The 16,784-nt window shown below is 44.8% G+C and overlaps 1 protein-coding gene across 1 annotated transcript in view; it reads right to left on the bottom strand.

Annotated features, from left to right (window-relative positions):
• LOC137544822 (vacuolar protein-sorting-associated protein 36-like) overlaps positions 1-16,784 on the bottom strand; it is a 67,816-nt gene that overhangs the window by 31,728 nt on the left and 19,304 nt on the right. Inside the window, exons 4-5 of the mRNA XM_068265915.1 lie at positions 16,211-16,294; positions 11,961-12,047 (exon numbers count right to left, since the gene is read on the bottom strand). Of these exons, the coding sequence (XP_068122016.1) occupies positions 11,961-12,047; positions 16,211-16,294 (171 nt within the window). The remainder of the gene's footprint in view (positions 1-11,960; positions 12,048-16,210; positions 16,295-16,784) is intronic.

Raw genomic sequence — 16,784 nt, forward strand, 5'->3', positions numbered from 1 at the left:
AGAGCGCCTAAAATAAACACACGTTTCTAAAGCCCAGGAGCGATTTTGCAGCGCTTGCCGGCAATCACCGAAGCACTACAGTGTACTAGTGACTACACCCATGGAATCGTATGGTGGTGGCTCACACTGCGGAGCGATTGCAAAACACAATATGCAGCATTTTGGGAGTGATCGCTACAGAGCCAAACCATGATCACTCTGGGAATGGTGGTGAAAAACACAGACATCCACGATTTTGGAAATCGCAGCCATTTTGCGATCCAGTGGGACCCAGGACTTAAAGTGGTCTGAAACTATGACATAATATTCAGAGTTTTTACTTTCTATTACTCATACAGTTATCAGATTTGCTTTTGTGCACAAGTGATATTGTCTGTCTACAAATTACAAGTTTCCAAAGTGTAGTTTATCTTGCCCTGAAAGCTGCCATTGCATTTTATTCTTTTTCTATTATAACTGCTTTTTATTATATATTAAAATCTTCTAATGAGCTATACTAAACACTGTGTGTGCCTGAAGCAGAGACAGCTTCTCAGAGAGTGAATGTTTACATTCCAGTGTTGATACATTAGTGTTTAACAAATAAAAAATACACTGTTATCCCCAGATTGGATGCGGATTTGAAGCTGAATAGTAGGACAAAGTGCTTTGTTTAACCATTTCAGTGATGCTAGAATTCTGCTAGAATTTTTTTCTGGGATAGTAGCTTTAAAGCTGTAAGGAATATTTTAGAGCGAAGTAGAAATGCAGACTTTCAGTCCACTTAAAATAGCCATGATTAGATGAGGGAAGTTCAGTGAGCTGATGAAATATGATCTATGATGTACTCACATGTGTTTACAAAGCAAGCTAGATATGACAATGCAGTTTCTAGGGGGGAAAAAAAGTAAGGGAGGAAATGATATCAGGATTGGCTTCAGTCAGAGGTAATAAACATGGAGAATGCCAAGAACAGTTTTCTATTAATTTACTACATGAAATTCACTGAAATCAAAACGTGGACAGTACAATATATATAAGCAGAAGAAGTATTTACTTTTATACAGTACGTGTTTTTTTCTTGGGATAGTATGGCTGTTGTAGAATTCATTTATTTTTTGAAAAATACCCACTTTAAAGGCTTTAAAAAGCATGGGGTGGATCTAGAGAGTTTGGATTTCTTATTTTTCTGCATTAGTGAAATAAAGCAAATGTGAACATTTGACTGGAGGGGACCTGAGTTGTAAAGAACAGTCAGAAGAGGGATTTGTTAAGAGATCAGAAGCTTCCTAGAGCTAATTAATAACATGCTGCAACTCATCTCTCATGATGAGAAATCAGGACAAAAGGGAATAGGCACACACCTAACAGGAACTTCCTCACATAAACACAATACTGCAGCTCAGCGGCCTTATCAGCAGCCAGCAGCAGACGCAGGAAGCTGCAAGAGCTCTGTTCACTTACTCATTAATTACAGCCATACACAGCACCCGGATATTCCCTGATTTAGCCACATGACAAATTGCCTTCTGGGAATTCTACACTAATCAATACATACTATCAAGACAGAGTTAAAGGGAACCAGAGGTGAGAGGGACATGGATTCTGCCATATTTATATCCTTGTAAACAATGCCAGTTGCCTGGCAGCCCAGCTGATCTTCTGGCATAAGTAGTGCCTGAGTCAAAACCCTGGTGCAAGAATATGGATAATCCAGTAAAACCTGAGTCAGCTAAGTCAGAGTACCTGATCTGCTGTATGCTTGTTCAGGGTCTATGGCTAAACGTATTAGAGACAAAAGGTCATGGCAGCCTCCATATCCCTCTCACCTCGGGTTTCCTGTAAGAGACCAAAACAAGCAGAAGAACAAGCTGGAACACTGCGCCAGAACCAATGCAGGTTCCTGCATGACAGCGGGGAATGTGTCACACAAAACACCAGAGGGGAAATAGAAAATCTGCAATTCACACATATTACATGTGGGCGTGGCTTTACCTATTCAGGCTATTGTTTTAATCACACTGCTGGTTTCCTGGTTGTTCTTGTTCTAGATTCAGTTAGTGAGTCATTGTCCTGAAATGTCACTATGTTCTGGTATCTGGGTTTAATTTGAGTCACTTTCTCACACATAGGCCGTATTTCAATTCACTTTTCTTCCAAGTTTTCTCACAGAAGTGAATTTCATAGCTTGTCATTAAAATACTTTTTCAGGATGCAGCATGCAAAAAAAGAACCCAAAATAGCTTGACCCAAATTAAATTTTCGAGACTTACATATGAACCCGTTGACCTAACAGCTGATCGGCTAATAGAGGATTTGTCAGCAGCTGCTATTAGGCCCCGTTCACACTTGGGAACGCAAAATCGCGATCACCTATTTATCTTGTGTTGCGCTATTCTGCGATTTTTCGTCGAATGCGATTAGGATTGCTCATTCCAGTGATGAGAATCGCAATGCAATGATTGGAAAATGCTGTGTTGCGCGTTTGCAGTGAGCGTAATCCCATAGGATTACCTGAGCAGCGCTTTGCTGATCGCAGGCAATCAGCAAAGCACGAATCGCGGGTGCAAAGCGCCGAAGTGTGAATGGGCCCTTAGCGGCAGGGAGAGAGTTTCATTATAAGAGTTTTAAAGCAAATGTGAAGCCTTTTTTTTTTTTTTTAAATTTTTAAAGAGACACTGAAGCGGGAAAAAAAATATATGATATAATGAATTGGTTGCGTAGTACGGATAATTACTAGAACATTAGTAGCAAAGAAAGTATTCTTATATTTTTATTTTCAGTTATATAGTTTTTTTTATAAGATTGTTTCATTCTCTAATATTTGCAGTTTACACAATACACAGCATTGTAAATGATTTTACAGAGCCGGCAGTGAACTTTTGAACTGTTCTCTGCAGGAAAAAAAAAATAGTGACTGACACTCGAGATAATAAGCTTCAGAAGACAGAGCTCTCTGCGACTGTGAAAGTCGTGGAGCTCAATGGCTTTTTTGCATAGATAACAAATGGAGTTTCTTAACTCTTCCTGTACTGGAAACAATATTAGACTTATGTCTCTGCTCCTAATGTTTTATTTCTTAGCTGTACTACACATACAAATCATTATATTGTAATTTTTTTTTCCGCTTCAGTGTCTCTTTAAGTCAAATACGTTCCTATGGAGAAGGAAGGCTCTGCCTTTCCGTTTCCAGGGCTGTCCTGTGTTCAAATTTGCCACCACCCGGAGCCCTCAGAAGCACTGCTGTTCCCGGGAGGTGTATTCACTTTTGTAAAGGTGGCCATACACTGGCCCGATTCCCGGCCGTTTCGACAGCAGATTCGATCCTGGGATCGAATCTGCTGCCAATCGTTCGCGGTAAACGCCGCCGACGATCCGATTTCCTCCCGAAATCGGATCGGTCTGTCGATCGCGCCGTGCGGGAAATTACCCTCGATCGCCCGCGGGTAAAGTGCGCGTCGCTAGCGGCGGCCGATCCGATGAAAAATACATTACCTGATGCGGGCTCCCGGGCATCTTCTCCGCATCTTCTCAGCGCTGCACCCGCTCCATCCCGGCGCTTCCTGGGTCACTGCAGTGACCCAGGAAGTTCAAATAGAGGGCGCTCTATTTGAACTTCCTGGTCACGGAGTGACACAGGAAGCGCCGAGATGAAGCAAGAACAGAGCGGTGCAGCGTGGAGAAGATGCCCGGGAGCCAGCGTCATGTAATGTATGCGCGGGGGGAGGACAGGCGGCAGGAGCAGCTGAACAGATTGTGATCGGTTTCAGGCTGAAATCGATTCACAATCTGTTTGCAGTAAGGGCAGCCATACGATCCCTATCTGATCAGATTCGATCAGATAGGGATCTGTCAGCTGGTCGATCTGATGGCACATCGACCAGTGTATGGCTGCCTTTAACCATGCTCTAGTACAATTTGTTACTTGCTGGGTGCTGAAAGAGTATCTTGTAGATAACACAAGAAAACAAAACACATCCTGTTAGAATACTTAGGAGAAAAGTTAAGTGAATCAGGACCATAATGAGATGATGATTGATTGGGGGCGTCACCGAGCTGTACAAAGCTTGTGGCTGCAATGGGGAGAGGGAAATTACACCACATCTCTGCTGACATTTCATGTAATAAAAAAAGATCATTATATATTACTAGGTCTAAGGCCCGTTTAAAAACAAGCGCTAGGCTCTTGCCGCATAGGCCGCGCACGTTGCGCAGTAGTGTGCATGCGTGTCTACGCACACTGCCCCACGCACATCACATGCAACCACACATCCAAGGTGAAACTTTATTGGTTCCATATAAAACATACAGCCAACGTTTCGGAGCCACGTGAGGGTCCCTTTGTCAAGGCACAATTTGCTTGAAGGCAAAAATCTGTCTGCCGCTGTAAACAAGTTCCTGTAGGGTTACATGAGAGTAGGATTCCTCTAGACCATAGTTCCCCAATCCTGTCCTCAAGGTCCACCAACAGTACACATTTTGCAAGAAACCACAAACATGCACAGGTGAGGTAATTCCCTTTCTGGGAAAAGTTATTGAAAAGGCTGTCTACCTCCAACTTGAAGCCAGGCTCTCCAGAAACAACATCCTTGACCCTCTTCAATCTGGCTTCAGGAAATATCACAGCTGTGAAACAGCCCTCACCCAGATTTGCAATGATCTGCTCATTGCAAGAGACAAAGGTCAATGTTCCATCCCGATTTTGCTCGACCTCTCAGCGGCTTTTGACACAGTCGATCATGAAATCTTGCTCAACAGGCTACAAGAGCACTGTGGCATAGATGGCGTTGTTCTCGGGTGGTTCAACTCCTTCCTGGCTGGCAGAACACAAAGGGTAGCCTTAGGGCCCTTCCTCTCCAACCCTGTACCACTAAAATACGGTGTACCTCAGGGCGCAATATTATCCCCTTTACTTTTCACCATATACATGCTGCCACTTGGAGAAATCATACAAAAACATGGCCTGACATATCATTGCTATGCTGATGACACCCAGCTATATTTGTCATTCAAACCTGGCGTCACAGACCCTACTCCACAAATAAACGCATGCTTAGCTGAGCTTCAGGAGTGGATGAATAACAATTGGCTAAAACTTAATGCTGACAAAACTGAGGTTCTTGTTATCGAGGGCCAGGGCTCAACAGCAAAGCAGCTCCAGTCTCAACCAACACCGCTAAGGATAGGGAGCTCAGAACTGAACAACTCAGACTGTGTGCGCAGCCTGGGAGTACTGATTGATGGGAAATTAAGCTTCAGGAATCAAATCTCAGCTGTTGTGAAACATTCCTTCTTTCATCTAAGGAATATTGCAACGATTAAACACCTAATTCCTTCAGTGGATCTTCCAACCCTAGTACATGCCTTCGTCACATCAAGGTTAGACTACTGCAACGTCCTCTACACAGGCCTGCATAAGAAAGACTTACGCCGCCTGCAATTAGTACAGAATGCCGCCGCAAGGCTGTTAACAAGCCAACCCCGCCATTGCCACCAGGGCTGTGGAGTCGGTACAAAAATCTTCCGACTCCAACTCCTCAGTTTATGAAATCACGACTCCGACTCCAACTCCGACTCCGGGTACCCAAAATGGCTCCGACTTAGACTCCTCGACTCCTTAGTCTAATACTTAACTGGGATATAGATTTTGTACAAAAATCAGCCAACTCCGACTCCTCAGTTTATGAAATGAACGACTCCGACTCCGGGTGCCCAAAATTGCCCCGACTCCGACTCCACAGCCCTGATTGCCACATAACACCAACCCTGTGCTCACTCCACTGGCTACCGATAAAATGGAGAATTCTGTTTAAGATTGGCTTACTGACATTCAAATCCTTGCACAGTCTGGGCCCTGGATACCTGAAGGACTTGTTGCAACTGCATCACACCCCCCACAATCTTAGATCAAAAGGACGTAGCACCGTGGTCACCCCCAGAGTCCACCTCAAAACCTTTGGAGACAGAGCCTTTTGTCATGCTGCCCCTACACACTTTGGAACTCCCTGCCACACCCAATCAGGACAGCTCCATCCCTGGAAGCATTTAAGTCTAAACTGAAAACCTACCTCTTCAGTCTGGCATTCATGAACATCTGACTATCTCCTCTGTAACACAACCCAGCCTGCAACCCTGTATTAATCTGAGACACAACTATGCGCTTTGAGTCCTATGGGAGAAAAGCGCTTTACAAATTATTATTATTATTATTTATTGTATTTATAAAGCGCCAACATATTACGCAGTGCTGGACAATAAATAGGGATGTTAATAAATAGGGAATACAAATGTTATTGTATTATTAATTAGTGTCTCAGCAGAGCTGATTAACTACCTTTTTGGATTTCCACAAAACATGCAGTGTTGGTGGGCCTTGAGGACAGGGTTGGGGAACACTGCTCTAGACAATCGCACAGGATGTGTACTCAGCAGGTGGCAGCTCTCTTTGATTGATCATTGTACAGAGGGCATCATCCCTTTTTCTCCAGCTGCTGCACTCACCCTAGAGTCAATGGGTTTGATCCTTTAGTTTAGTTAGTTAGTCCTTAATTTGCTAGTAGCGGAAGCATTGCCATTTCAAAGGAAATTAGCATGGGTTTGATCCTTTAAGCTAAATACACACGGGGGACAATTGTCCCCCGTTGCATGAGTGCACGTGAACAGGGAGCGACAGCTCCCTGCCAGCGACAGCTGTCCACACGTCTCGCCAGAAAGGCAGAGACGTGGCGGAAGCTGTTTGTGAATGGAGCATCCCCCGGCCGGATGCTCCATTCACTTGCGTAGGTCTCCTGTCGCTATCCCGCGTACACACGCGGGAGTAGCGACAGTTCCGGCGAGGTTGCAGCGACAGCTGTAGCCGGCGATTGAACATGTCAATCGCCTGGCGACAGCTCCGACGGGCGACGGTTCGGGGCGCGCGCGTAATACACATGGGGGAACTGTCGCCGCAACATGCGCGTGCCACGTGGTTGCGGCGACAGCCGTCCCCCGTGAGTATGGACCTTAAAGCTAAGTACTCACGGGGGGACAATTGTAGCTGTCGCTGCGCACGGGAGCGTGTGCGCGACAGTTCGGCGACAGCTCGTCGCCAAGTCCCTCTGCATCCACACGGCAGCAGAGGGATTAGCGATGCGGCGGAAGCTGTCGCCGAGGTTCCTCCCCCCCGCCGGAAGCTCCGTGTGCCGTGTGTGGGTAGCTGTCGCTAGCCCGCATACACATGCGGGACTAGCAACAGTTCCGGCGAGGTTGCGGCGACGGCTGTAGCCGGCGATTGAACATGTCAATCGCCTGGCGACAGCTCCGACGGGCGACGGTTCGGGGCGCGCGCGTCATACACACGGGCGAACCGTCGCCGCAACACGCGCGTGCCACGTGGTTGCGGCGACGGCCGTACCCCGTGTGTATGAGCATTTAGTGTGTGTGCTTCAGCCCTGCAGACAGTGTGAGAACCTTCAGCAGACCACCCAACTGGTTACAGCGCATCAAGTACACTACTAACACACTCTGGTATGGCCTAGTGTGCAGGGATGTGGAGTCGGAGTAATTTTGGGTGCCTGGAGTCAGAGTCGAGAAAAAATGCACCGACTCCGACTCCTAATGAATTTAAACTGTAATTAAAATAGAAAATATGATAAAATGTTCTATTTCTTAGATAATAGTCATCATAAATAATTTAAATATACAGTAATAGCTGTGCTTAGTCCACAAAAATGAAATAAACCAATCAAAATTAGTTACTTGTGCTGCTTCAATAAAGCAGTCCCCGTATTTTTAAAGTCAGATATACACATCTGATTGTGACTGTATATATGATGTGTACACAGGAATCTCATATATACGAAATAACATCTATGCTGTAAGTATAAAGCCTGATGTGTAGCCGTGTCACTAATAGAGATGGTCAATGAGATGGAAATAAATCTGCGTTAATTCTGATTTTTGCAAATGTATGCACTCTCTTTGCTCATGAAATCAAATAATTTGATATGTTGTTAAAAATTGGTTTGGTGACTATGAATTAAATGGTACCTGTTAAGGATGAAAAGAAAAGTTTTATATATACATGGGGCTTCCTCCAGCCCCCTTCAGGCTTATCAGTCCCTCGCTGTTCTCCTCCGCCACCTGGATCTAGAAGTACACTTTTTCCAGAGTAAAATGAGCCATAAATTACTTTTCTCCTATGTTGCTGGCATTTACAGTAGGTTGTAGAAATCTGACAGAAGCGACAGGTTTTGGACTAGTCTATTTATAGGGGATTCTCAGGGATATATTTATTTTCAAATTAGTGAATGGCAGTTGCTCTGTTCAACTGCCAAAAAAACCTGTGTATGGAGCAGGGAGGCTGGCCACCATCATTGTTTAAATCCTTTTTAGGGAATATCTTTATTAAGAATAAAAGCCTTGCTAAGAATCCCCCATGAAGAGATGGACTAGTCCAAAACCTGTCACTTCTGTCAGAATTCTACTGCCTACTGTAAGTGACAGCAACATAGGAGAAAAGTAATTTATGGCTCATTATACTCTGGAAAAAGTGTACTTATTATTTGTATATGTTTGCACATATTTTAAATTTTATAATTTTTCCCCTTTAAAAAATTAACAACAGTATGACTGCACCCATTTTGCATATACAATTCCCACTACATGGAACAATCACTGCAATACATAAAACATGAAGAAATACTTTTTAATTTAGTTTAAGTAGACCGGGAATAGCGAGATCAATCAGATTATAAAATCACAATAAGAAGGATAGTTCAAAGCAGCCCATTAAAGCCCTGAGGAAAATGTAAAGAAAAGACGCCCAAGGGAAGGAAAAGAGCTTAGCTATAGAATAATGCTTTGACTCGTCAGACCTTATAAATGAACAATATCGTATTTTGGATTTAAATAGTGGCAGCGTCTACATCAGCATTGTACACTAGGGAGTACAGACTGTAGAGCAGTGATGGCTAACCTTGGCACTCCAGCTGTGGTGGAACTACAAGTCCCATGAGTCAATGCAATACTCTGACAGCTCTAAGCATAACTCGGGGAGGCAGAGGCATGATGGGATTTGTAGTTTTGTCACAGCTGGAGTGCCAAGGTTAGCCATCACTGCTATAGACCATTATAAAACAACGAGATAGAGATAGTAGACATCTGAACAGGCCAGATAATGCATTCTACACTGAGATGGAAAATATGTACTCATTTTAAAAATAGCAGTAATAAGACATAAGGGGAAAGAGACCTCTGTCCATTTGAGCTTACATGGTTTGGGGTTAACGCTGGGAATACACAAGGAGTTTTTTTGGCAGATAGATGGCTCAAAAAATAATTTCCAACAGGTCCGATCTGATTTATATCGTTTTTCTTATTGATTTTTTCATGAAAATGAATGGAAATCAATCAGAAAAACATTTGGAAAATCAATCGGAAAATGGTTTGGAAAGTAAAGCTGCCAAAAAAAACTCATGTATTCCCAGCATAAGATAAGGGAGTACTGGAGTGAAGTCAGCATGTCAGAAGCCTTCTGTAGAAACAGCTACCTCATGAGAACATGGCATCCAGTTCACTCAGAATGAAACCTCTATTGTCAAACTTCAGCACTTTCATTCATGGCACTGTATGGGGAACTCACTGTTCAGATTCCTGTGCGGTCAGAAGTGTACATCTCCTACCAGATGTTGCTGTGAAAGGTAAACAAAGTGGCAGCCTGGGTGCAGCAGAAATCAGGCAAGAGGACCTGTGCATCAACCTTTACCAATGTGGTGTGCCTTGTCTCACCTTATGCAGGCAAGTACATACATGTCAGAACACTTTGCTTGACTGTTGAAGGGGAAAGACCTCATACACAAGTACACGCACCCTCCAGGAGGGGTGTTTTTGTGATATCTTGATTAAGGTACACTCCCTTGTCCCAAAACGTTGGAATGATGCACAATTGTACAAGAAGAGAGTGCCAACATTTCTGTATTTGCATGACTAAAAGGATCTCTCTCTGGATTCCATAAGTCTGAGCACCTTACACCTGAAATGAGAGGATTATGGAGGCTGCCATATTTATTTCCTTTTAAATAACCCCAGTTGCCTGGCAACCTGGGGCTTCTGCCAGACCCCTGCAGCCGCCCTGGGCCCACACCAGTACTGAACGATCCTCAGGTCCCCCAATGTGGCTCAGTTTCGATTCTGGCAGTCGGTGGCCACATGCGTCTTCGTTCTCGCTCCTGTAGTCGGGAATGTCCTGCACAGGCGCAATAGAGATTTTCTTGTACTGCACCTGCGCAGGGCGCTTCTGGCCATGGGAGCACGTACAGGGATCCATGCGGCCCGGGTCACGCAGGCGCAGTGGCCGTCGACTTGCAAGTTGGCGGTAGCGAAACTTAGCCACAGAGGGGGACCAGAGGATCGTTCCAGGATGGCGGGACCCAGGGTGGCTGCAAGGGGCTGCCCCAGGTGAGAGACTTTTTTTCTTTTTAATTATTACAGGTTCCCTTTAAGACTGCAAACCCAAGGAGTGCAAGGCCATAACACTGTTGTATCACCTTATGTTCGGGTAGGAAGGGGCTGGAGAGAGGGTTGCATCTTCACAATCAAAACAAAATTCATGTTTTGAAGAACTTTTTTTTTTGTTTTTGTTTTTTTAGTATTCACCTACTATGAATTTATCAAGCAGCTGAAGCCCCTTACTAGCAATGTCTGACGGATGGTCGTTCTTCTGTACTGTCTGCCTGGGCTGAGGTTGACAAGTCTGACGTGCAAGTGTAGTATGAAAGCATACACTAAACCACACACCAAAAGTGGACGAAACTCAGCAGTGGGTGATGGGTGGTCAAGGACAGCAATTTCAAACTGCCCCTTAGTTATCACAGCACTAAACAAATGTTATGTTGGCATATGTGAATTACAGGCAATGGAACAGAGCTGATAGAAAAATATTGGTAAATTTACAGATACTCTACAATTTAAAGTGTTAATTTTCGTTACTTAAAATATTGGTAATTGTTACCGATATTTTACTATAGCTAAACCTAACCCTACTCTTACACAGAACCCTCCACTACCGATGCCTAACCCTAAGACCCCACCGGTGGTGCCTAACTCAATGACACTCCGGGTGGTGCCTAACCCTAACCACCCCCTCCGCCTGCACAAACCACCTTCCTGGCGCCTAACCAAATCTATCCCCCCTGCACAAGCCCGCTTCCTAATGCCTAACCCTAATCAACAACCCCCACCACACACACACACACACACACACACACACACACACACACACACACACACACACACACACACACACACACACACACACACACACACACACACACACACACACACACACACACACACACACACACACACACAAACCCCCTTCCCAACACCTGACAGAAGTGACACCTTTTGGATTAGTCTATCTCGTCATAAGAGATTCTCAGCAAGGCTTTTATTCTTTATAAAGGTATTCCCTAAAAAGGATTTAAACAATGATGCTGGCCAGCTTCCCTGCTCACTACACAGTTTTTTGGCAGTTGGACAGAGCAACTGCCATTCACTAAGTGCTTTTGAAAATTAATATATCCCTGAGATTCCCCTATAAAGAGATGGACTAGTCCAAAACCTGTCACTTCTGTCAGATTTCTACAACCTACTGTAAGTCACAGCAACCTAGGAGAAAAGTAATTTATGGCTCATTTTACTGTGGAAAAAATGTACTTCTTATTTGCATATGTTTGCACATATTTTCAATTTTACAGTTTTTCGCTGTAGTGCCCCTTTAAAGTCTATGTTGGTGCCTCATTTGTCCAGAAGCCGCATGTGCCCGATACCGTTTTGTTGATGAAACATGATCAGTAATGATCCACATTAAATGTCAGTGATAAAGATGACACACTGTAGTGTCCCCGGCCTGTAGGGCTGGCATTAGCTGGAGGCGGGTCACAGAATGGCTCGCCCTCATGCACAGAGTGGACCAGAAGAAGTGCCAGCTATACACTGACCTCAGAAATGTTTTTGTCAGTCTCCTTCCGCTTCTCTTCCAGTTTTCTCTCAATCCCGACAATGCCAACCGCTTTTATTCTTCCAACCTGTGCAGGAGAGAGAAAGGAAAGAGGAAGGAACATAAACTCACTGAACTGTATGAAAGAAATCACCGCAGCTTACAGGATGTAAATAAGCTGCCCGAGCATTGTTCATAACACTCTCAGCACGGCTGCTTACAATGGCAGGTAACACACAATGCACTTGTACGCTGGGAGGAAAGAAAAAGGAAGTTTATAACTTTATGCAATTCCGCACATTATCAGCAAACAAGCTAGTTATTAATTACAGCATTTCAATCCGCTGGTTTGTGCATTGCAAAATACTCTGCAGAATCCAGGCAATGGCCATGTGGTCTTTGCTGATGTGACATATTGTTGTCATGCAGCATATCAATTTTACCTCTGGAATTCCCTTCTGCGTGACATTCAGCATTGCTCCAAGCCAATCAAAGCTTCTAGCGCTCACTTAGAAGGCAGCTCTTCAGACAAGCAGACAGTCTGACTAGTTACGCTCTTGAAACATTGATCAGCTTATGTCTCCTTCAGCACGCATTGGCAAAGTACTCACTGCACCCTGCTAGCTTTGCACTGCCTGATGCAGCTGCCAGCTTTGCACTGTCAGATGCACCTGCTAGCTTTGCACTGCCTGAGGCAGATGCTAGCTTTGTACTGCCTGTTGCAGCTGCTAGCTTTGCACTGTCTGATGCATCTGCTAGCTTTGCACTGCCTGAGGCAGATGCTAGCTTTGTACTGCCTGTTGCAGCTGCTAGCTTTGCACTGTCCGACGCACCTGCTAGCTTTGTACTGCCTGATGCAACTGCTAGCTATGCATTGCCTGAGGCAGCTGCTAGCTTTGTACTGCCTGTTGCAGCTGCTAGCTTTGAAGTGCCTGTTGCAGCTGCTAGCTTTGTAGTGCCTTTTGCAGCTGCTAGATTTGTAGTGCCTGTTGCAGCTGCTAGCTTTGTAGTGCCTGTTGCAGCTGCTAGATTTGTAGTGCCTGTTGCAGCTGCTAGCTTTGTAGTGCCTGTTGCAGCTGCTAGCTTTGTAGTGCCTGTTGCAGCTGCTAGCTTTGTAGTGCCTGTTGCAGCTGCTAGCTTTGTAGTGCCTGTTGCAGCTGCTAGCTTTGCATTGCCTGATGCAGCTGCTAACTTCGCACAGCCTGGTGCAGCTGCTAGCTTTGCACTGCCTATTGCAACTGCTAGCTTTGCACTGCCTACTGCAACTGCTAGCTTTGCACTGCCTGATGCAGCTGCTAGCTTCGCACAGCCTGGTGCAGCTGCTAGCTTTGCACTGCCTATTGCAACTGCTAGCTTTGCACTGCCTATTGCAACTGCTAGCTTTGCACTGCCTGATGCAGCTGCTAGCTTTGCACTGCCAGATGCAGCTGCCAGCTTTGCACTGCCAGATGCAGCTGCTAGCTTTGCACTGCCTGATGCAGCTGCTAGCTTTGCACTGCCTGATGCAGCTGCTAGCTTTGCACTGCCTGATGCAGCTGCTAGCTTTGCACTGCCTAATGCAGCTGCTAGCTTTGCACTGCCTAATGCAGCTGCTAGCTTTGCACTGCCTAATGCAGCTGCTAGCTTTGCACTGCCTAATGCAGCTGCTAGCTTTGCACTGCCTGTTGCAACTGCTAGCTTTGCACTGCCTGTTGCAACTGCTAGCTTTGCACTGCCTGTTGCAACTGCTAGCTTTGCACTGCCTGTTGCAACTGCTAGCTTTGCACTGCCTGTTGCAACTGCTAGCTTTGCACTGCCTGTTGCAACTGCTAGCTTTACACTGCCTGTTGCAACTGCTAGCTTTGCACTGCCTGTTGCAACTGCTAGCTTTGCACTGCCTGTTGCAACTGCTAGCTTTGTACGGCCTGGCGCAGCTGCTGGATTTGTACTGCCTGACGCAGCTGCTAGCTTCGCACTGCCTGATGCAGCTGCTAGCTTCGCACTGCCTGACGCAGCTGCTAGCGTTGCACTGCCCAAGACAGCTGTTAGGTTTGTACTGCATGTTGCAGATGCTAGCTTAACACCGCCTGATGCAGATGCTAGTATCGCACTGCCTGACGGAGATGCTAGCTTCACACTGTCGCAGCTGTTAGCTTTATACTGCATGTTGCAGCTGCTAGCTTTGCACTGCCTGAGGCAGCTGCTATCTTTTCTCTGACGCACGCAGCTGCTAGCTCCACACTGCGTGCCGCAGCTGCTAGCTTCACACTGCCTGTTGCAGCTGCTAGCTTCACACTGCCTGACGCAGCTGCTAGCTTCACACTGCCTGACGCAGCTGCTAGCTTCACACTGCCTGACGCAGCTGCTAGCTTCCCACTGCCTGAAGCAGCTGCTAGCTTCACACTGCCTGAAGCAGCTGCTAGCTTTGTACAGTCCACTGCAGCAGAAAACTATGGGAACCTTCATTGCACACAATTCCTGCAATTAACCCCACTGGCATCGATTTGTATACCAAATGTTTCTGAACACTATCCCTTCAACATTTTGGTAGTAATATCAAATGTAAATGTCATAGTTTTAGTTGATTTTTGTCAGCTTCGATGTTAATACTGTGTAGCGTATCCTCATTCATTTACTCTTCGTGACCATATGAACTTTTGCTCCGCAGATGTGTCTGTAAATCACTGCTTCTTTCAGCTGTTGCATAGACATGCTCATAGCTTCACATATACTGTCTATCCATCTTAGCCTCTTCTTTTGCTATCAATTTTTCCAAGCATCAAGGATTTCTTCAAAGAATCCGGTCTTCTCCTAATGCAACCAAAGTATTTGAGTTTTACTAGCAGTATCAACCCTTCCAGAGAACACTCTTGAGATACTTCAAACTGGCAGATTTGGAAAATAGGTGACAGGACTGCATTCATATTTTCACAATTCCCATGAACAGGAAACATGAAAGGAGATTACAGGCTGCTGATTTGCCAGAACCCATAAACATAGGACTAAATAACATTATATTTTCATGCATACTGGAGGCTTGGTAGTAAGTCATGATTCATAGCAAACCAACAAGTGCCAACTGTGTACCCTTGGGGAATCCATTCCTTTCATGCAAACAAAAGCCAAATAAATTGACAGATATTATCCCAGCTACAAGAACTACAGTATATGTTAGAGCACAAGTCGTTTTGCAATATAGAGATTATGTGATGACCAGTGGGTATTTTAGAAAGAATTGCATAGCCCCCGTTACATTTATTAGGGTTCCTGAACCGACATGTGACAAAAGATAAACAAGAGTCCTACTAGGAATCTATGTAAATAAAGCAGTCACACAGAAAGTAAAATTTTCCCCCAAATACTGGAAAGTAAATGTAATGCCAAACTCCTATCTGGCTGAAAACAATGCTAATAAGGTTATAAAGCTGAAAAGTTGAATGAAGCAGATTTTATATCAGACTGTCATGGCTGCTGTTTAGAATTCAGTCTTAAAAATTGTTAAACTAAAAAAAAGGCTCTGTTCTAGGTTACTAATGTTCTATTTACCATAAATACTACACATACAGTTATCTTGTAATTTTTATTTAGTTCAGGTTTGCTTTAAAGTGTAAATGAGGGGAAAGAAAATGCCCCTAGGGGGATACTTACCTCAGGAGGGAGAAGCCTCTGGATCCTAAAAGGGGCTTCACCTGTCCTCCTCGCTAGGGGGGATCCATTTCCCTTGGGCTATGGTGGAAATAGCCGAGCCTGATCGCGTCTGCTCTACTGTGATGACTGTTTGCGCCTGCACAGTAGAACAGATCTGACTGTGCTTGACTATTTGCACTGGAGCCGGAGTGGAGAGCCGCTAGTGCATCTGCATGCACCGGTTACTGAGCGCACTGGTTACTTGTTTTTCCAGGGCTGCCAGCGCTGGAACCTCTCTGTTGAGGAGGACGGGGAAAGCCTCATTAGGATCCAGGGGCTTTCCCTCCCAAGGTAAGTATCTTATTAAAAAGGAAGTCATAGGTCTATGGAAAGCAATTTTTATCAAGGGGATCTACGTAGAGCAATCCTGAACTGAAACATCAAACATTGGTGGGACAATGGCTGGGGCGGCATCACAAGGTCGATTTCTGGGAGATTTCATGCTGAAATTGATCAGTAATCGGCCTGCAGTGTATGGGCAGCCAACAGATCTCTGTCCGATCAGATTCGATCAGAGAGAGATCTGTCTCTTTGTTGATCAGCCGCCAAAATTGCTAGATGTATGGACACATCAACAAGATTTACCTGAGGACCTTTGTTTATCTGAAGAGAAGGCGTTGTTCGTTCCCATCTCCTTTGCGTCAGCTCCTCTGAGAGTCGTCGATTGAACTGAACAGAAATCCAACAGGATATGGTAAGTAGAAGACAATAAATCCATTCACAGATCACGCAGACAAATAATATAAGGATTATGACGTATGTACATAAAGATATTCATGTTTCAGCAGGCAACTAGTCATCAATTGCTTACATTCCTCTATAGCCATTTAAACTGAAAATAATTACAAACGGCAAAGAATGTCAGAGAGCAGGGAAAACTGGACTAATACTAGTGATGCAAATGAAGCAAATAGCTGCAATTCTGAAAAAGGCATAGCAAATGATTGTTTTTTTTGGGCTGCTGGGAAAAGCCCACCATATGGATGTGGGTTCTGCATAGGTGTGCTATGGGTGCTATTCTCAAAAGCTCTTGTGCTCTCTTTTGTAGGAGTAGACGTCTGGCACTGCTTCATTCTAAAAATCAGTTTATTTATAATCCAGCAAATAGAATGGTTTACAAACAAAGATTAAGGCCTTGTTCAAATTATACATCGTCAGC

Source organism: Hyperolius riggenbachi, chromosome 2 (assembly GCF_040937935.1).
Source record: "Hyperolius riggenbachi isolate aHypRig1 chromosome 2, aHypRig1.pri, whole genome shotgun sequence".
In the NCBI taxonomy this organism is placed as follows: domain Eukaryota; kingdom Metazoa; phylum Chordata; class Amphibia; order Anura; family Hyperoliidae; genus Hyperolius; species Hyperolius riggenbachi.